Genomic DNA, 15,233 nt, shown 5'->3' with positions numbered 1-15,233 from the left:
TGACGCAGCGCCTGGTGTTGGACGCGCGCGGCGATGGTTATGGTTGTTGGGCAAAGTTTTGTCGTGGTTGAGGAGAGAGGCCAGGGTGAAGCACGAAAGAAACTGGCACTTGGGGGCGGCTGGCCACACGTCCGCTCTGCGCTAGTCCTCTTGTGGAACACGCGCCACCCACGGCTGAGATTGGTGCCTGAGGTTGCAGGGTGAAAGGAGGCGAGGTACATGAGGATCTATTTCAGAGCCACCTGACAGAAAAAGGTGGACATGGAATGGGCCTTGAGAGGCGGGTTGGGGCACGTTAAGCTTTTTCTAATCTGTCCACAATAGCCCATCGCCGACTCCGACGTATTCAATGCGCCTCATTTCCCCAAATACCACCCCATAGATGCCCACCGAATTTATTCCAACTCGCTTGTCACTTCATCAGCGGCTGACTCACGCTCCTTGCAATGCGCCCTTCCTCACCAATAGATTGTCCGCTGGTGCATTCACAAGTGTGCACCGTGGCCAGTCACTTATCGGTGCGCACCCAGGTACATTCACACGTGCCTCTCTGCGTCATTCACGTACCAATGGTTTCCTTTGTTCCTTTGTCATTCATGGCTATTTTTTCTTCGTACGGCCGCCCTTGCTTGCTCCCTTCTTCGCAGCCACCCTCTCCGACCCCCCATGATCGAGGGCCCCTTGACCATCCCCAGGACTCCTACGTCGCATGGTTCCTGTCGAGACCGCCACAAACTCTTCCTCGCTATCACTCTCCCCAAGATTGAACAGAATTGGCATCCTAAATTTCTCCCCATCCTCCACCATCCTCGATGCCGCATCCGCCGTCAAGACGTCCACGTCCTCATCCTCGGCATCTAGTCGCCGCCGGTGGATCTCTTCTTGGCCATAAATGTCAAACTCGTCCTCACGCTCGATGTACTCGACATTTTCCTCGACCTCTGCAAAGTCCGGTGCCAGCGCCGACCATTTCTGGGGGCTGACCACAGACCATATGTATATCCTGCCTGTTTCCAGGCCGCACGCTGCCAGGAGAGCCCGCGTCGGGTGCCATTCTATGACTCCCTGCTCCTCTTTGGGGTCTTTAAGCATGCACACCAGACTACCGTGACCTCTTTCCCATACGTAGAGCTCGTGATTGTTATACGTAGATGCCGCCACGTATTCGCCGGTCGCGCTGAATGTGACGTGGTTCCAAGAAAGCTTGTTCACCACGTCCTGAAATTTGTGTTCGAGGGGGACTTGTAGTGTGTCGAGGTCGAGGTCCTCCACCGAGAGGTCTGGTACGCGAAAGGTGCGAATGATGCGGTCCTGGGAGTTGACCAAGAGTTCTCGACCCGAGCTCGTAAGTCGCATCGTGGTTATGGCCGCTCCGCATATCTTTTCCGAGTAAATCACCTCACGAGTCCCCGCATCGATGATGTTGAGCCAGCCCTTGTTCGTGCCCGCGAGGATGTGCTCTCCGGTCGCCGTCCAGATGGCCGACGTTGTCATTTGCTTGGCATCCTCCTTGGCCTGCTTCTCCTTAAGTGCGGTATCGCCATCGGTGGCGGGTCGCTTCGGGGCAGAAGGTAGTATATGCTTGACGTCGACCGGATTGGTCAAGTCAACCAACACGAGCTGTTCTTCGAAGAGCGACGCGACAAACTGGAGACTGGAGGCGTTAGTAGACCGTTGGCCACGCCATCGGGAAGCGACATACTGGTTCCATGGATGCAGCTCGCCCATGTAGGCGGGTGCTCGAAAGCGCACTTCCCTGAAGCGACTCCCATCCTGAAGGTCCCATAGAATGGCCTTCCAGCCCTGGCACGTCGACAGAAGATACCTTCCGCACCGCGACCAGCTCAAGAAAGTGATGTTCTTATTGTGGCCCCTTAACTTCCGCGCGACCCCCATCGTCTCGAGATCCCACACCACGACGGTGCCGTCGCCTCGCCCAGAAGCAAGATAGTCTCCCTTGCGGTCGAAGCGCATCATGGTGGTGTGGCCAGAGCGAATGGTGTTGGTGATGCATTCAGGGTAGTCCTGAAGCAGGTAGTCGTCGGACAGGAGGAGATTCATGGTGACTGGTACGGAGAGCCTCCGCGTCTGCGCAGTGGCATAATGGTGGAGGGGTGAAAAGCCAGGTGAAGCTCCCAGGATGTCGCACAGCGGTCGCAGACTTGTTCTCTCCAGTCGGCAGCCGCGTCTCGCAGGCCCTTGTTCGTCTGCAAGGCTGAGAGTTGCGCCCACCCCGGGGTGTGGATTTAGCCACCAACTGAATAACTGAATGCTCCCCCCTCTCCACCCTCGCGAGCTGCACTAACATTTTCCACAACCAGCCGATGACCTCTCTACTAAAACCATACTCATCCACTCCAATCCACCACAGAGCCGACATAAGATGGCGAACTCAAAGTGAGATTTCCAGGTGATCCTTTTGGTGCTTTACTCTAACAAGTTTCCAAGATTTGAGTATGTGAAAGCCTTTGAGCAACCAGATGGCCTGCTGCCAAACACATGGATCGTGGTCCGTATAGACGGGCGGGCATTCACAAAGTAAAACATCACCCCGCTGCAGGTGATTTTTTACATCGTCTTACAAGGATCGCAGGATGTGCGCAAAGTACAACTTTGAGAAACCCAACGACCGGAGAGCACTCGATCTCATGAACACGGCGGCCAAGGCCGTCGTCGCCGATCTACCTGACATCACCATTTCCTATGGAGTGAGCGATGAGTACAGGTATGGGTCCTCTTCACAGCGGATATGAGTTTCGAACAGTACCTTACACCCTACAGTTTCGTCTTTCACAAGTCTACAAATCTCTTTGAGAGAAGGGCAAGGTTAGCACTCATTCCGACCTTGGTTGCATATGTAGTCTGAACCCCTCCCAGCAAGCTGGTCACCACTGTGGTCTCGACATTCACATCCAACTACGTCCACTCATGGTCAACTCATTTCCCCGATGCGCCCCTCTCAGTACCTCTTCCGACGTTTGACGGACGGGCAGTCTGTTACCCAAGCATCCAGAACCTCCGTGATTATCTGAGCTGGCGCCAAGCGGACTGTAAGCACCCTCGCCTCGTCTCGTCTCAGCTGCATCAGTCTCACACGTGCTAGGCCACATAAACAATCTCTACAATACATCATTCTGGTCCCTTGTACAGCTCGGCGGACTTTCGAACCAGGAAGCCTCCAAGACGCTCGATGTACGTGACGGTGGCCAGCGTGGTGTTGCGTCAAAACTGACACCAGACAGGGTACGATTGCTAGCGAGAAGAACGAACTGCTATTTTCCAAGTTCGGCATCAATTATAATCGCGAGCCCGAGATTTACAAAAAGGGCAGCGTGATATTTCGAGATGTGAGCTCGGGCGACCCAAGCAGAACCTCCTCGAGGATGAGACTAACCGGGGCTGGTAGTACGAGCTGGCTGATCCGGAAAGCCACGACACCGCCAAGACTGTCGACGCCCAAGGCGACCCCGTCCAGCAATCCAAATCCCAGGCTGAGAAGGACAAGAAGCGCAGGGCCAAGGCAAAAATCGTGGTGGAGCACTTGGACATCATCAAGGACGAGTTCTGGGACAGACGGCCCTGGATCCTCTCAAATAAGCCCGGTAAAATTCCCAAGGAAACGTAAATAGCCGTACAATGGGTATCAAAGTATCCGCGGCAACGCTAGTTGCCCCCGCCAAAACTCCATGCAAATGCGTCTAGACCTTGTGTGTATGTATATCGCCGTTCCAAATATCCATCAGATGAGCAGCAAAAATCGCTTCATGATTTCTAGGGCTTGTCCTCGGCCTTGCGCTTCCTCCTTCTCTCCTCCTTCTTTGCGCGCCGCCTCCTCTTCTCCTCCTTGGCCGCGTCACTGGAGCCGGAGCTGCTCGATGCCTTGCCGAGAGCCTTGGCCTTCTTGCGCTCTCTGCGTGCTTGGCGGGCCGCTCTCCTCAACGCCCGTTCTTCTTTCCGCCTCCTCTTGGCGTCTTTCCGGGCCCGACGCTCTTCTTTGGTCTCTTTGCTCTTCTTGGAGGATTTCAACTTGGCTTTCTTCGCGTCTTGGTCGTCTTCGGGGGTCGAGTCGGATATGCTCGTAGCTGACAGCTTCTTGAGAAGATCCACGGTGCCCTCCAGAAAGCCACCGCTCACAAAGGATGTGTATACCGAGTATTTGCCCATGGAGCCCATCTCGACCGTGTTGAGCTTGCCGGTGGTGACGGTCTGTCGCACGCCACCATCTTTGCTCGTCTCCAGGCCCTTGAGCTGCTCGTCAAATGCATTCAGCCACCATTGGTCGGCGTTGAAGTGCTGCGATGTGCCAAGTCCCTTCGTGTTGTCCTTCCGCGAAAGCAGCAGGGGCTTCGCGAGGCCGATGGTGTCGTCGGTCTTGTGGAGGGAGTGTCCGTGTCCCCTCCACCCTTGGGCGGAGAGAAGTGCGTGGGCATTCATCGGTGTGGCGGAGCGTGGTCGAGGAGGAGAGGTACTGGGGGTAGAAGTCCAATATTAAAAAAGACTGTCGTTGCTTGGTGGTGCTGTAAGAAGGGTCTTAGACGAGCAGTGCTGGTGTCGCGTCCATGATTTTTTTTGGTGGGGAAGGAAAGCGATCGCTTATCGCCAGCTTATCACAACCTGCCTCCAACAAATCTCTCCGTCCTTTGCTTCTCTCCACACTGGCCCCACGAGGCCGACTCCAATGTACGAGGTACCTAGCGCCTATTTGATACCTGCAACATAAAAACCAAGGCATTTATTTATTTCTGGTATCTGTTCCTAAGTTTATGGGAGTTTGAGCAGGACTCAAGTTGGATATCGGAATATATTCGCTTTTTGAGTGCTCCAACTGAACAATTGATAAGTCTTCTTACAGTAGTAAGATCCCACGACAACATACTTCGTATTGGCTGCAAAAACATATGCGAGGATCCTCGAGACTATCCATTACACAATTAGCAACACTAGGCTGCTATCCTAGATATTCCCGCAGAGAAGCACCGTGCAGCATAGGCCCTCTATGGCAGTGATCCTCTACGACGAGTAAATGGGACTGGGAGATGTAGGGTAAGAAATGCAAGTACGGATGCTACTAGTTTCCGTATATGAACAGCACCGACTAGAGCAGAAACAGGGAAAGTGGCCCAGGTCCCTAACTAAACTTTTATCAAAACGATAGCCGTTCAATGGCATTCAAGACAATGTGGGCAACAATAGCAGCCAACAGGCATCTGCGCCGCAGAGCAGGGCACCGCCTCGCAGGCACACAGCCCCTCGCCCAACGGCGAAGCTGATCAGCGTGGTATTCCCGATGGACCGCCACCTATCCCACCTCCTCAGTCATCAGAACTGATCATCGCCCAACCTTCAATTATCACCTCCCAGGACCTTCAAGGACCCTCAAGGACCTTCAAGGACGTACTTCGATTCGGGCCAACTTGGTCAACTCATCTTCGTCAATCTCTGGTTGTGCGAGCAGCCCAGACTCGGCCCATGATTCATCATGGCGCCCCTCTGCTCTGACCCCCGCCAGCTCATCATCACCTTCAACCCTGCTCGCCGTCGCGCTCTCCTCAAGCTTGTTGATGAGATTGTCACGTACATGATCACGCAGCTCGAGACTCCATCCGACGATGACCTCGGCCCCGTAACTACAGACATCGGCAACACCGCCACCCCGGAACAGAGCGGCCAGAGCACACCTAAGGGTGATGGACCGCGCGAGCCCCAGGCCCAGCAGCCCAAGCCCTCCGGCCGAGCCGCCAGAGAGGCTGCCAGTATCCAGAAGGCCGCCATCAATCATATGCGCGAGTGGAAGAGGGAGTTTATGCCCAAGCTCGCGGAAATTGTGCGTGTCGAAGACGACGCCAAGATCCAGGAGGAGCGCAGGAAGCGCGCCGAGGATATGGACAAGATGAGCCTCGACACCCCGGACGACGGCGAGGACCTCATCAAGCTGGGCGGCGTCCGCGTCGACAAGTCCGAGGACCTGTTCGCCCTGCACATGCTCTACTACCCCATCCCCACCAGGATGACCAGCCTGCCCCAGCGCGACCGCAAGGAGGCCCTGAGCTGCGTCCTGCTCCTGCTCCTGTCCACGGGAAAGTACTCGGCCCACTCACGTACACTCATCCTCTACCTTGCCTCGGCCCTCGAACTGCCCCAGTCCTTTGTCATCCAGGAGGAGACGGAGATTGCCAAGACCTTGATGGAGTCCTCCAAGGCCGACGACAAGCAGAAGGAGGCGTCCATGTCGGCAGAGGCCGAAGCTGCCAAGCGTCGGCAGGAGAACAAGTTTGGGCGCTTCTGGAAGGTTGGGCTCGCCTCCGTGGCCGGTGCCGCCGTCATCGGTGTCACGGGTGGTCTCGCTGCGCCCCTCGTTGCAGGTGCCCTTGGAGGTGTCCTCGGTGGGATTGGCCTTGGAGGAGTGGCGAGTTTCCTGGGAATCTTCTGGATGAATGGAGCTCTGGTGGGAGCGCTCTTTGGCGCTTACGGCGCCAAGATGACTGTGAGTGCCCAAGACGCCCCTGCCGGCCCCTTGGATGTATACTGATGCTCCCTATCAGGGTGAGATGATGGACAACTATGCGAAAGAGGTGGAGGACTTCAAATTTATCCCCCTGCAGGAGGAATGGGGTAAGGACTACCAGAAGGAACAGCAGCATCGCCGGCTTCGAATCACTATTGGTATCAACGGCTGGCTCAACGATGAAGAAGACATCACCAAGCCCTGGCGCGTGCTTAGCACCGAGACCGAGATCTTCGCCCTCCGGTACGAGATGAAGACGCTTGTCGCCCTCGGCACCGCCCTCAAGGAGCTCGTCAAATCGGCCGCCTGGAACACATTCAAGTACGAGATCATCAAGCGCACCGTCTTTGCCACCCTCTGGGCCGCCCTCTGGCCCATCCAGATCCTCGCCGCCGCGTCCAACGTCGACAACCCCTTCAGCCGGGGTATTAATCGCTCGAGGAAGGCTGGCCAGCTCCTCGCCGACGCCCTCATCAACAAGGTCCAGGGCGAGCGGCCCGTGACCCTCATCGGCTATTCGCTCGGCGCCACCGCCATCCACGCCTGCCTGCAGTCCCTCGCCGAGCGCCGCGCCTTTGGCCTCGTGGACACGGTCATCATCATCGGCGCCCCTGCCCCTGCCAACTCGGCCCACTGGCGCACCATCCGCACCGTCGTCTCGGGCAAGATCTTCAGCGCCTACTCGGAGAACGACATGATCCTCGGCTTCGTCTACCGCATGTACACGCTGTCCATGGGCGTGGCCGGCCTGCAGCCCATCAAGGACGTCGAGGGCATTGAGAACATCGACCTCAGCGACTCGGTCAGCGGCCACCTGCGCTACCCGGAGCTGGCGGGCGAGATTCTGCGCAAGTGTGCCTTTGTCGGCATCAAAGCCGGCAGGGAGATTAAGAAGGACGATGTCATCAGGATGAAAGATGAGTACAACGCTGAGGGCCAGCTCATCGACCTCGATGGCCCCTCCGAGCTCAAGGAGGCATCCGAGCACTCGGCCAGGAAGGACCTTTCACATGATCTTCGTGGCCTGACAATCTCCCCACCACTAGGCGGAGACCCTGCCCACAAGCCCGACGACGCACCAAACCCGCCTCTTCCGCGTCGACCAACCCAGGCGGTGGAAGGAGAGAGCTCGAATGGTCCAGGTCAAGTCGACCCCGCGGCCGCGACACCGAAGCCGGAGACTGCACCCATGAAGGAGGACTCTGCGCCGGAGATTCCCAAGAGCTCCATGACTGATTACCCTCGCCCGCTCACGCCGACCTCAGGCGGGTCCGATGATGAGGGGTACGGAGGTATTACCATGATCAATAACGATAGCCCCTGAAAAGAGGGTCACGCTGTAGAGAGGCAACACTGCCAACTAGATAAATAGTATTACGCAGACATTCCAGCCAAGTTTAACTAGATCTAAATCCTCTTGTCCGTGTTTGTCTGTATCCCCGGAGGACTTAAAACGCGCTGGCCGGTGGGAACAGTGTCTGTACTTAGTTGAGTGAATCGAGTGTAAGACAAGAGGAGTCGTATTTCTACTTCCACTGGTACCCAAAAAAAAGTCGATCGCTCCCCTCAACAGTCGCAAAAGGACCAAGATCAACGACAACGTGTCCTGGATAATCAAACAGCTCATTCTCGTCTACCACACTACACGCTCTCCGAAAAAAGAAGCTCTCGGCTTAAGTGGAAGAAATGGCCAAACTTCCCCAAATATAAAACTGACGAGGAAGGGTATCGTCTCGCCTCAATTCTGCCCCTGGTGCTGCTGCTTCTTTCTTTATCCTGGCTGAACTTGTCTGTTTAAGGGGTATCAAGGTGGAATATATGAATTTGGTCCAACGAGTAGAAACGAGGCAAATAGGAACAAGTAAGGTGCAGCTTTCGAAGAGCAAAAAGAAAATGGTATTGGACAAAAAAACATAAGCGAAAATGAAGTCGTGGCCCATCGGGGTGAAGAGGTTTGGGGAAGAAGAAAAATAAGGAGATGCTTCAGGGTCGAGATGGACGTGTATATAATTCTGAGATAGGTGTCGTGCCCTCGGCCATGGAAGCTACCCATCATACTACTACTGAGATGGACTGGCTGGTTGGGAAGTTCGGGGGGCTTGAGGGGTTTGTGGCCCCTGGACACCTTCCATGGTGCCAGTAAGCTCAGCTACGCGAGCCTTGATGCGGGCTACGCGGGACTCGATAGCTATAACGCGTCAGTCGGATTGCCTATGTAGATCCGGCGGTGGGTATCACTTACTCTCTTCTCCGCTCGTATCCTCATCGTCGTTGGCCGACTTCTCCTTGAAGCTGCGGGTTGGCTCATCGTCCGGTCGCTGATACTGAGCTGCCCGTTCCGCGGCGTTCTTGCGGATCTGAGCCCAGCGATCTTGGACGCCAGGGCTGGCGCTATGGCTGAGATGCTCCTCCTTGGGGGCCTCATGTGAGCTCTTCAGGGAAGAGCCGCTGCGCTGAGGAGTACGGCGCGAAATAATCGACGGCGTGGAATCACCATCATCAGCAGGTGCGAAAGCGGGTTGGTCTGCAAGAGGGCCCTGGTTGAACCGGGAGAATTCATGCTTCGCTCGCGCAGCATCATTGTCGTGCTGGGCGGGGGTAGCTGTGTCCATGGCCAGCTGTGCCTCGGAGGCCTTAGGAGTAGGTGCCTTGTCATCATCCTCCGTCTTAGCATAGCTATCGCCTATCGTTGACGCTGTGTCCTCCGTAAGAGTTGGCTGCACAGATATCTCCGTGGAGTGCGATCCCTTGCGGGCCATCGCGTTCTGGTCGGCCATCTCAGAGCGCTTAGGGCCGCGGTTCTTGCGGCTGAACAGCTTGCGAAAACCGCCAGACTTTTCCTTGGTCTGCTTCTTCACTGGGGTCAGCTCAGGGGCGGCGGGGACGACCTCTGTGGCCTTGGAAGGAGTTTCGTCCTTGGGCGGCAGAGCAGGGGTAGCCTCAGGTGCAGCCTTTGGCTGTTCCAGGGAGTCAACACTGGCTTCCTCAGCCTTCTCAGCAGCAGGAGCTGCTTGGACCGATTCCTTCTTCTCGGGCTCGGGCTTCGTGGTCTTGGAGGCGCCAACAGGCTTCCTTGCTGGCAGCGAGGTAGCTCCAGCCGGTGCACGGGTTTCTATTCTCGGCTGAGGCTTGGGCTCCTCCTTAGGGACTTCTGGGGTCTCTTCGGACTGTTTTGTAGAGCCGTTGGTCTCCGCATGACCATTAGTGTCATCTGTGGGAACGGGCGATAAGGCCGTGCCACGTCCAGCGTTGCTGTTGGCCATATACGCATCCTTGATTGTCACCTTGTCGTACTTGTTAACCCATTTCATTGCCGATGAGGCTTCCCCTGCAATGTTGGGCTGGAGTGACATCACGCTGTTGGTCTTGTCGGCGGCATCTGCGTCGCGGCCACGTCGCTGGGAATTTAAGGCATCCTGCTTCTCCTGATCACCCGCAGCCCGCAGCTGGGCGGCCTTGGCCTGGATCTTGGCGTGCGTGTCGGGGCCGATGCTGGTCTTGCTGGTGCTGAAGTTGTTGGGCTTCTCACCCCGGTCTAGAGCATGCTTCCCGGTTGACTTTCGGCGGCTCAGCGTCTTCGTCCGCGCCCAGCTAAAGAAGCCTTTCTTCTCGGCAATATAAGCACCCTCCTGCGGCTCGGGCGCGGCACCAGCCACCATCTCCTCCATAACGAGCCACCGGCCGGTCCGGATCTTGGTCTCGATGACGGCGCATCGACCAAAGGCAGCCTTCCTTTCTGGAGTCTCCTCAGGAGCCAGACTGCTCATCCACACCCACCAGAAGCACTCGTCCAGATCCACAAACGTGATGCTGGCAAGCTCACCAGGATCAAGATCACGGGCGGACTCGAGCCTGGGCCGGTGCGATTGAGAGCTCCGCTGTCTGTTCTGGGTTTCAATGGGGGGCAGGACCTTGTCTGGCGGCAGAAGCAGGTTGGACCTGGACTGGTTGTCGTCCACGAAACCGGATGACAGGAAGTCTGCCCAAGAGGGTGTCGTTGGGCGGTCAAAGCCGTTTCCAGACGAGGGAGATGTCTTCAGACCCTCGGGTTGTTTCTTGGCCAGAGCACTGTCGTCATCCTCGTCCTCTTCCTGTAGCGCACTTGAGAAGCCCACGTCCTCGAAGCGAGACCAGGAAGCCTCGCGCAGGCTCGTCGAATGCTTGGCACTCGACACTTGTGACTGATTTGCCGCCGACACCGCCCTTAAAACACGCTTGCACTCCTCGGACAGTGCCTGAACGGGGTCCTCGTATCCGGAAAATTCCTGGAGCGCTTTGTCGGAGTCGCGGTACTGAAAGTGGTTTGTTCTCCGGAGGAGGGCGAAGGGGGTCGGCGAGACGTTCTCGACAATCATGGCGACCTTGTTCGTCCTCGTCATCATCAGTTCGGGTTTCTGGGGAGGGTACTCGGTCTCCCGAATGAGCTTCTCCAAAGATCTGGGAAGCATGGTGATGCCAGTCATGTTCTGCTCAGGAGCGAGCGACCTTAAGTAGGCAAAGAAGAGATGGCTGGTGGCATCGGCGGCACTAGTATCGTCGTTAGTCTCTTTCCCCTTTCAAGTTTTCTGTGATTGATGTAAGGTTGCTGACTTTAGCCAGGCGTTGTAACCGCCTTCAAACCCATTCCCCGTGTCCTTTTGCTCAAAGGCCCACCAGGCCGCCATTCGAGAGAGTTTACGGCCGCCCAGACCGTTGCTCTTACTGTGAGCAGCCACCGCAGCCAACAGGTCAAAGAAGTCAAAGATGATACGTTGCCGTGCGCCGTTCTCAACGCTGATGGGGATAAATGTTTTGAAGGAATCGCGGGCCGTGTTGGAGTCTGCGCATATCTCCGGTCAGCCTCTAGACCTCTGCATTGCATCTTGGGCGGGCAACGGTCGCCCAACTTACCATATTCTCCAACCTTGAACAGCTCGTAGGCGTCCCATCCAACAACACCGCCTTGAAGGCGACTCCAGCACCATTTTGCGACTCCAGAGATGACCTGCCTAAGTCAGCTACCGTTCCATGCGCGCCCGTACTCTGGCAACGTACCATAGGCTCTATCATGCGGATCTCCTGAGCCAAAGCATCGCCGCGCACAGGCTGGCTCTGATCAAAAAAGTGTCGAATAAAGGTGCGCACAGCGCTAGGGTCGGAGGTCGGTCGGAAAGGGAGAAGGAGGAAAGGAAGATCGAGAGCTGCAGGATGGGACTCGTGTTAACCAATGACCCATGATATCAAACATGGCAGAGCAGAAATAAGGCGTACCTCTCGCTTTGAGCTCCTCGGTACAACATCGAATCAACTCGTGAATCTCTTCGGGCTCGACAGTCTTTCGTGTCCAGGCATCGTCCCACTGCGGTTTGGAGGGGAGCGAATCGGTCAGGTCATGGGCCGCGCCCTTCTTCTTGGACTTTGAGCCATCCTTGCTCTTGAGGCGGGAGAAGAGGCCAGGCATCTTGGGAGCCCTGTTGTGGAAGTGAGCGAAGTGTCAGGATAGGGTCGATATTCGTCGTCATCCAAGGAGAAAGAGTCGAGCGTGGTGGATGTTGGGCGTGTAATAGTGTCTCGTTTCTTTTGTGGGAACCCGGTCGGTTGGCGCAGCCCCTTGTTTCTGGCTGCCCGAGACAGAGTGACGGCAGCGTCGCAACGCAGACGTGTTTCGACTGTTTCAAAAGGGGTTCGCCAGTGAAGTGGTCTCGAGGTCGGCGTTGGAGGAAATAATATACGCGACAAGAATTAAATGTGCGCTAATATACGAAATAATTCAAAAGTGTCGACCTGGCCAGTGACCGGTGTACTATGTATGTTAAGTGCAACGCGGCAGAGAAACCCAAAGTTGAGGTGGTTGGATGCCCGACAGGGCCAAAGAAATTATGGGAACGAAGCTGAAGGGTACGTCAGGAACGAATAAGAAGAAGACGGCAAAGGAGGGGCAGAGTCGAGAGCCGAAGGGAAGGAGCAGCAGGGTGTCAACTGCCGCCGAGGAAGGAGACTAACAGCAGGGAATGAATGGCAATTGACGATTCGACGATTCGACAATGGGTGAAGAAGGACGGCGAGGATCTGTCCCTGACGCTTGGGAATGGGGAATGGGGAATGGGGATTGAGGACGGGATTGGGGATCTGTGTCTCAGGGGCGACGGCCGACGTGACGAGAGTGTGACTTTGGGTGAGTGACAGGGGACATGGGGGCCTAAAATTGGACGCCCAGCCGGGATCATGTTGGTCATTTTGATCATTTTGGATGGGATGAAGCACATTCATCAGGCCCCTCCCAGGGCCTCAGCGGCTCAGCCTGGACCAGCGCCAAGAAGAAGACTGAGGTGGGCATTGTCTCCAGTCCAAAGGAGGTGGTGCCTTTTCGCTGCCAGTGTGCATAAAATGCATCGTCGGAGGAAAAGCACCTCCCTAAATTCGTCAGGCCAGGGGCAACGGCGCCCAGGGCCGAGCCTCTGAGGGGCAGAGGACCGACCTCCGTAGTTGCAGTCGGCGCAGTCGGGAGCAGTGGAGGAGGGTGGGAGTCCTGAAATTTGGGCTTAGCTCAAGTTACGAGTACTCGTAGAACTTAGCTCTAGGGCCAAGAGCCAAGGCCGCCAGTCCAGTGTCTTGTCCGCCATTGTCGTCCCGGGTCCGCGACGACAAATTGATGTGTCGTTATTGACTGATTGGGTTTCGATGGCTTCTGGGGCCACCAAAATGCACAAGCCATCTAGGCTCCACGTCCAACAAGGACGTCGACGTTGCAACTGGCAGCTTGCACCTTTTTATTGCCCGCGACGCACCGATATTGCGGCGGCACTGGTAGCCGTCGCGAATAGGCGATGATCAATCCCGGCATGCCCTGGCACAGATGGGGGACCTTGCTGTTCAATTCCCGAATCACAACTTTTCGACGATGACCGCTGCTGGCAGAAGTCGGAGGTTGGTGCCGCGCCGGCGTTTTCAAAGCCCAACGGTGCTGCAATATTGTCAGTCTGTCACTCCTGTGGGTGTTAATCTGTGGGGCAGAACTGGATCGTGGCTTAACTGCTTAAAGACATGCTTGATTCGCTGGCATCCGCCGCATCGAATATACTTGTACCCAGTGTCAACTGCCAACTCATCCCCGGGCAACGCTACCCCAAGTCCCCAACCGCCGTGTGCTGGCAGAGGCTCGTCCAAACATGTGTTTAGGGGTTGAGACGGCAGAGACAGACGATATGCGTGCAACTGGCTATCGTATAACCCTACGGAGGAGACACGGCAGGCATGGTTTGTTTGTCTCACCTGTCTGTATTCGCGACATTACGAGTACGAATATTACACCAGCTAGCGAGAACCTCGGGTCCTGACACAGTCTTGATCTTCGTGTGGCCGCGCCCCGGCAAGTGTCTCTCAACTCCCAAGTTTCAATTGCAAATCGTCAAGTGGGCATATGATCGGCCATGTCGAGACAAACCAATCCTTGGTCAATAAGCTGTCTATCCGGCTCACAACCAATAACTACCTACTTAGACCCCAACGCCGCCAAACACTCGTACGCCTGCGTGAGGAACAGAGCTAAATCTTACTTGTCATTGGCTTCAGCCAGCTTCAATGCCTCCTCGAGAGCCGCCTCGTCGCCGCTCTCTATGCCATCCTCATCCAGCCCTCCGTTCTCCTTGTTGCCGTCCTCTGTCTTCTTCGCCTCCTTGGGCAAAGACTTGGTTGTGTTTCCCGAATTGAGCGCCCAATCGATCTCACCGTCTGGCCCATACCTTTGTACCAACCACTCATTCGCCAACTTGAAATGGTTGCAATCAAAGAACCCCCTAGCTGCACTGAGTGGACTAGGATGCACACTGTTGAGAACAAGATGCCGCTGCTTGTCTACCTTCTGTACTCGCTTTCCCGCCGGGGTCCCCCAAGCCATGAACACGACTCCCCGTGTGCGCTTCTTCCCGACGAGCTCAATGACTTTTTGCGTGAGATGCTCCCATCCCCGATTAGCGTGCGAGAAGGCGTCGTGTGCCCGGACCGTAAGACACGTATTGAGAAGGAGGACGCCCCGGTCTGCCCAAGGAATGAGGTGACCGCCCTTATTCGGAGGTTCGACAAAAGTCGGATAGTCTTTCTTGAGGGCAATGTACATGTTGCGCAAAGAAGGAGGCGCTTTCGTCGGAGGCCGTACGGAGAAGGCCATGCCGTGGGCCTGGTTGTCGTTGTGGTATGGGTCTTGGCCAACAATGACAACCTTGACCTTGTGGAAGGGGGTATGACGAGACCTGAGACGAGTTTAGGATATGTTGGTGTGGGGGAATATCATCGAGTCTCTCACCAGGAGTACACATCCTCCGCCGGGGGGAACCACTTCTTCTTCGATTCCGTCTCCTGCTTCAAGAACCTTTTCAGGTTGAGGAACTCGTTGGTGGTGAGATCATCCTTGAGTTGAGCCAGCCAGCTGTCGTCCATTGTGTCCATCTCGAGCCGGAGCAACTCCTTCTGCTCGGCCGTAAGTGTTGCAAACCATTTCTCCTTGTCAAACTTGAGAGCTGGAACCTCGGGGCCAGCAGACCCAGAGGCTTTAACGGCGGGTTTCGCGGGCCCAAAGAAGGAGGCAATATTCCCGTTGGCTTTGGGCTTCTTCGAGCCGCTATCATCGCCCGCCGCGCCAGCCTTACGCTTGAGGGTGGCCATTCTGTGCCTTGTGAAGTGGAGGTGATGTGTAGGTGGAGCGGCAAGGGCTCGGCAAGAGAACGGGTTTGTGATGGCCCGGATTGACGGA

At 56.0% G+C, this 15,233-nt stretch overlaps 6 protein-coding genes across 6 annotated transcripts; 2 read left to right on the top strand and 4 right to left on the bottom strand.

The window, feature by feature from the left end:
• Positions 1 to 600: 600 nt before the first annotated feature.
• On the bottom strand, positions 601 to 2,061 carry SWD1 (WD40-repeat-containing domain protein; the record flags this gene model as incomplete). Its single annotated transcript, XM_083192770.1, has 1 exon — positions 601 to 2,061. The coding sequence occupies one exon, from the start codon at positions 2,059 to 2,061 to the stop codon at positions 601 to 603; it is 1,461 nt and encodes a 486-aa protein (XP_083051827.1).
• A 533-nt stretch (positions 2,062 to 2,594) lies between these two features.
• On the top strand, positions 2,595 to 3,625 carry THG1 (tRNA(His) guanylyltransferase; the record flags this gene model as incomplete). Its single annotated transcript, XM_083192769.1, has 5 exons — positions 2,595 to 2,725; positions 2,878 to 3,050; positions 3,104 to 3,192; positions 3,243 to 3,347; positions 3,407 to 3,625. The coding sequence occupies 5 exons, from the start codon at positions 2,595 to 2,597 to the stop codon at positions 3,623 to 3,625; spliced, it is 717 nt and encodes a 238-aa protein (XP_083051826.1).
• A 146-nt stretch (positions 3,626 to 3,771) lies between these two features.
• ACO1O0_003314 (uncharacterized protein) lies at positions 3,772 to 4,434 on the bottom strand (the record flags this gene model as incomplete). Its single annotated transcript, XM_083192768.1, has 1 exon — positions 3,772 to 4,434. The coding sequence occupies one exon, from the start codon at positions 4,432 to 4,434 to the stop codon at positions 3,772 to 3,774; it is 663 nt and encodes a 220-aa protein (XP_083051825.1).
• A 1,045-nt stretch (positions 4,435 to 5,479) lies between these two features.
• ACO1O0_003313 (uncharacterized protein) lies at positions 5,480 to 7,829 on the top strand (the record flags this gene model as incomplete). The annotated part of the gene is made up of 2 exons (XM_083192767.1): positions 5,480 to 6,484; positions 6,543 to 7,829. The coding sequence occupies 2 exons, from the start codon at positions 5,480 to 5,482 to the stop codon at positions 7,827 to 7,829; spliced, it is 2,292 nt and encodes a 763-aa protein (XP_083051824.1).
• A 736-nt stretch (positions 7,830 to 8,565) lies between these two features.
• On the bottom strand, positions 8,566 to 11,945 carry ACO1O0_003312 (uncharacterized protein; the record flags this gene model as incomplete). Its single annotated transcript, XM_083192766.1, has 6 exons — positions 8,566 to 8,693; positions 8,748 to 11,032; positions 11,096 to 11,324; positions 11,396 to 11,489; positions 11,540 to 11,685; positions 11,756 to 11,945. 6 exons carry the CDS (start codon positions 11,943 to 11,945, stop codon positions 8,566 to 8,568), a joined length of 3,072 nt encoding a protein of 1,023 aa, XP_083051823.1.
• A 2,091-nt stretch (positions 11,946 to 14,036) lies between these two features.
• UNG1 (uracil-DNA glycosylase) lies at positions 14,037 to 15,145 on the bottom strand (the record flags this gene model as incomplete). Its single annotated transcript, XM_083192765.1, has 2 exons — positions 14,037 to 14,733; positions 14,787 to 15,145. 2 exons carry the CDS (start codon positions 15,143 to 15,145, stop codon positions 14,037 to 14,039), a joined length of 1,056 nt encoding a protein of 351 aa, XP_083051822.1.
• Between the last annotated feature and the right edge of the window lie 88 nt (positions 15,146 to 15,233).

The sequence above is a fragment of the Amphichorda felina genome (genome assembly GCF_050947745.1).
Source record: "Amphichorda felina strain 45539 chromosome Unknown scaffold_3, whole genome shotgun sequence".
Taxonomy (NCBI): Eukaryota; Fungi; Ascomycota; class Sordariomycetes; order Hypocreales; family Bionectriaceae; genus Amphichorda; species Amphichorda felina.
The sequence above is the reverse complement of the archived record's forward strand: the minus strand, read 5'-3'. Positions and strand labels throughout refer to the sequence as shown.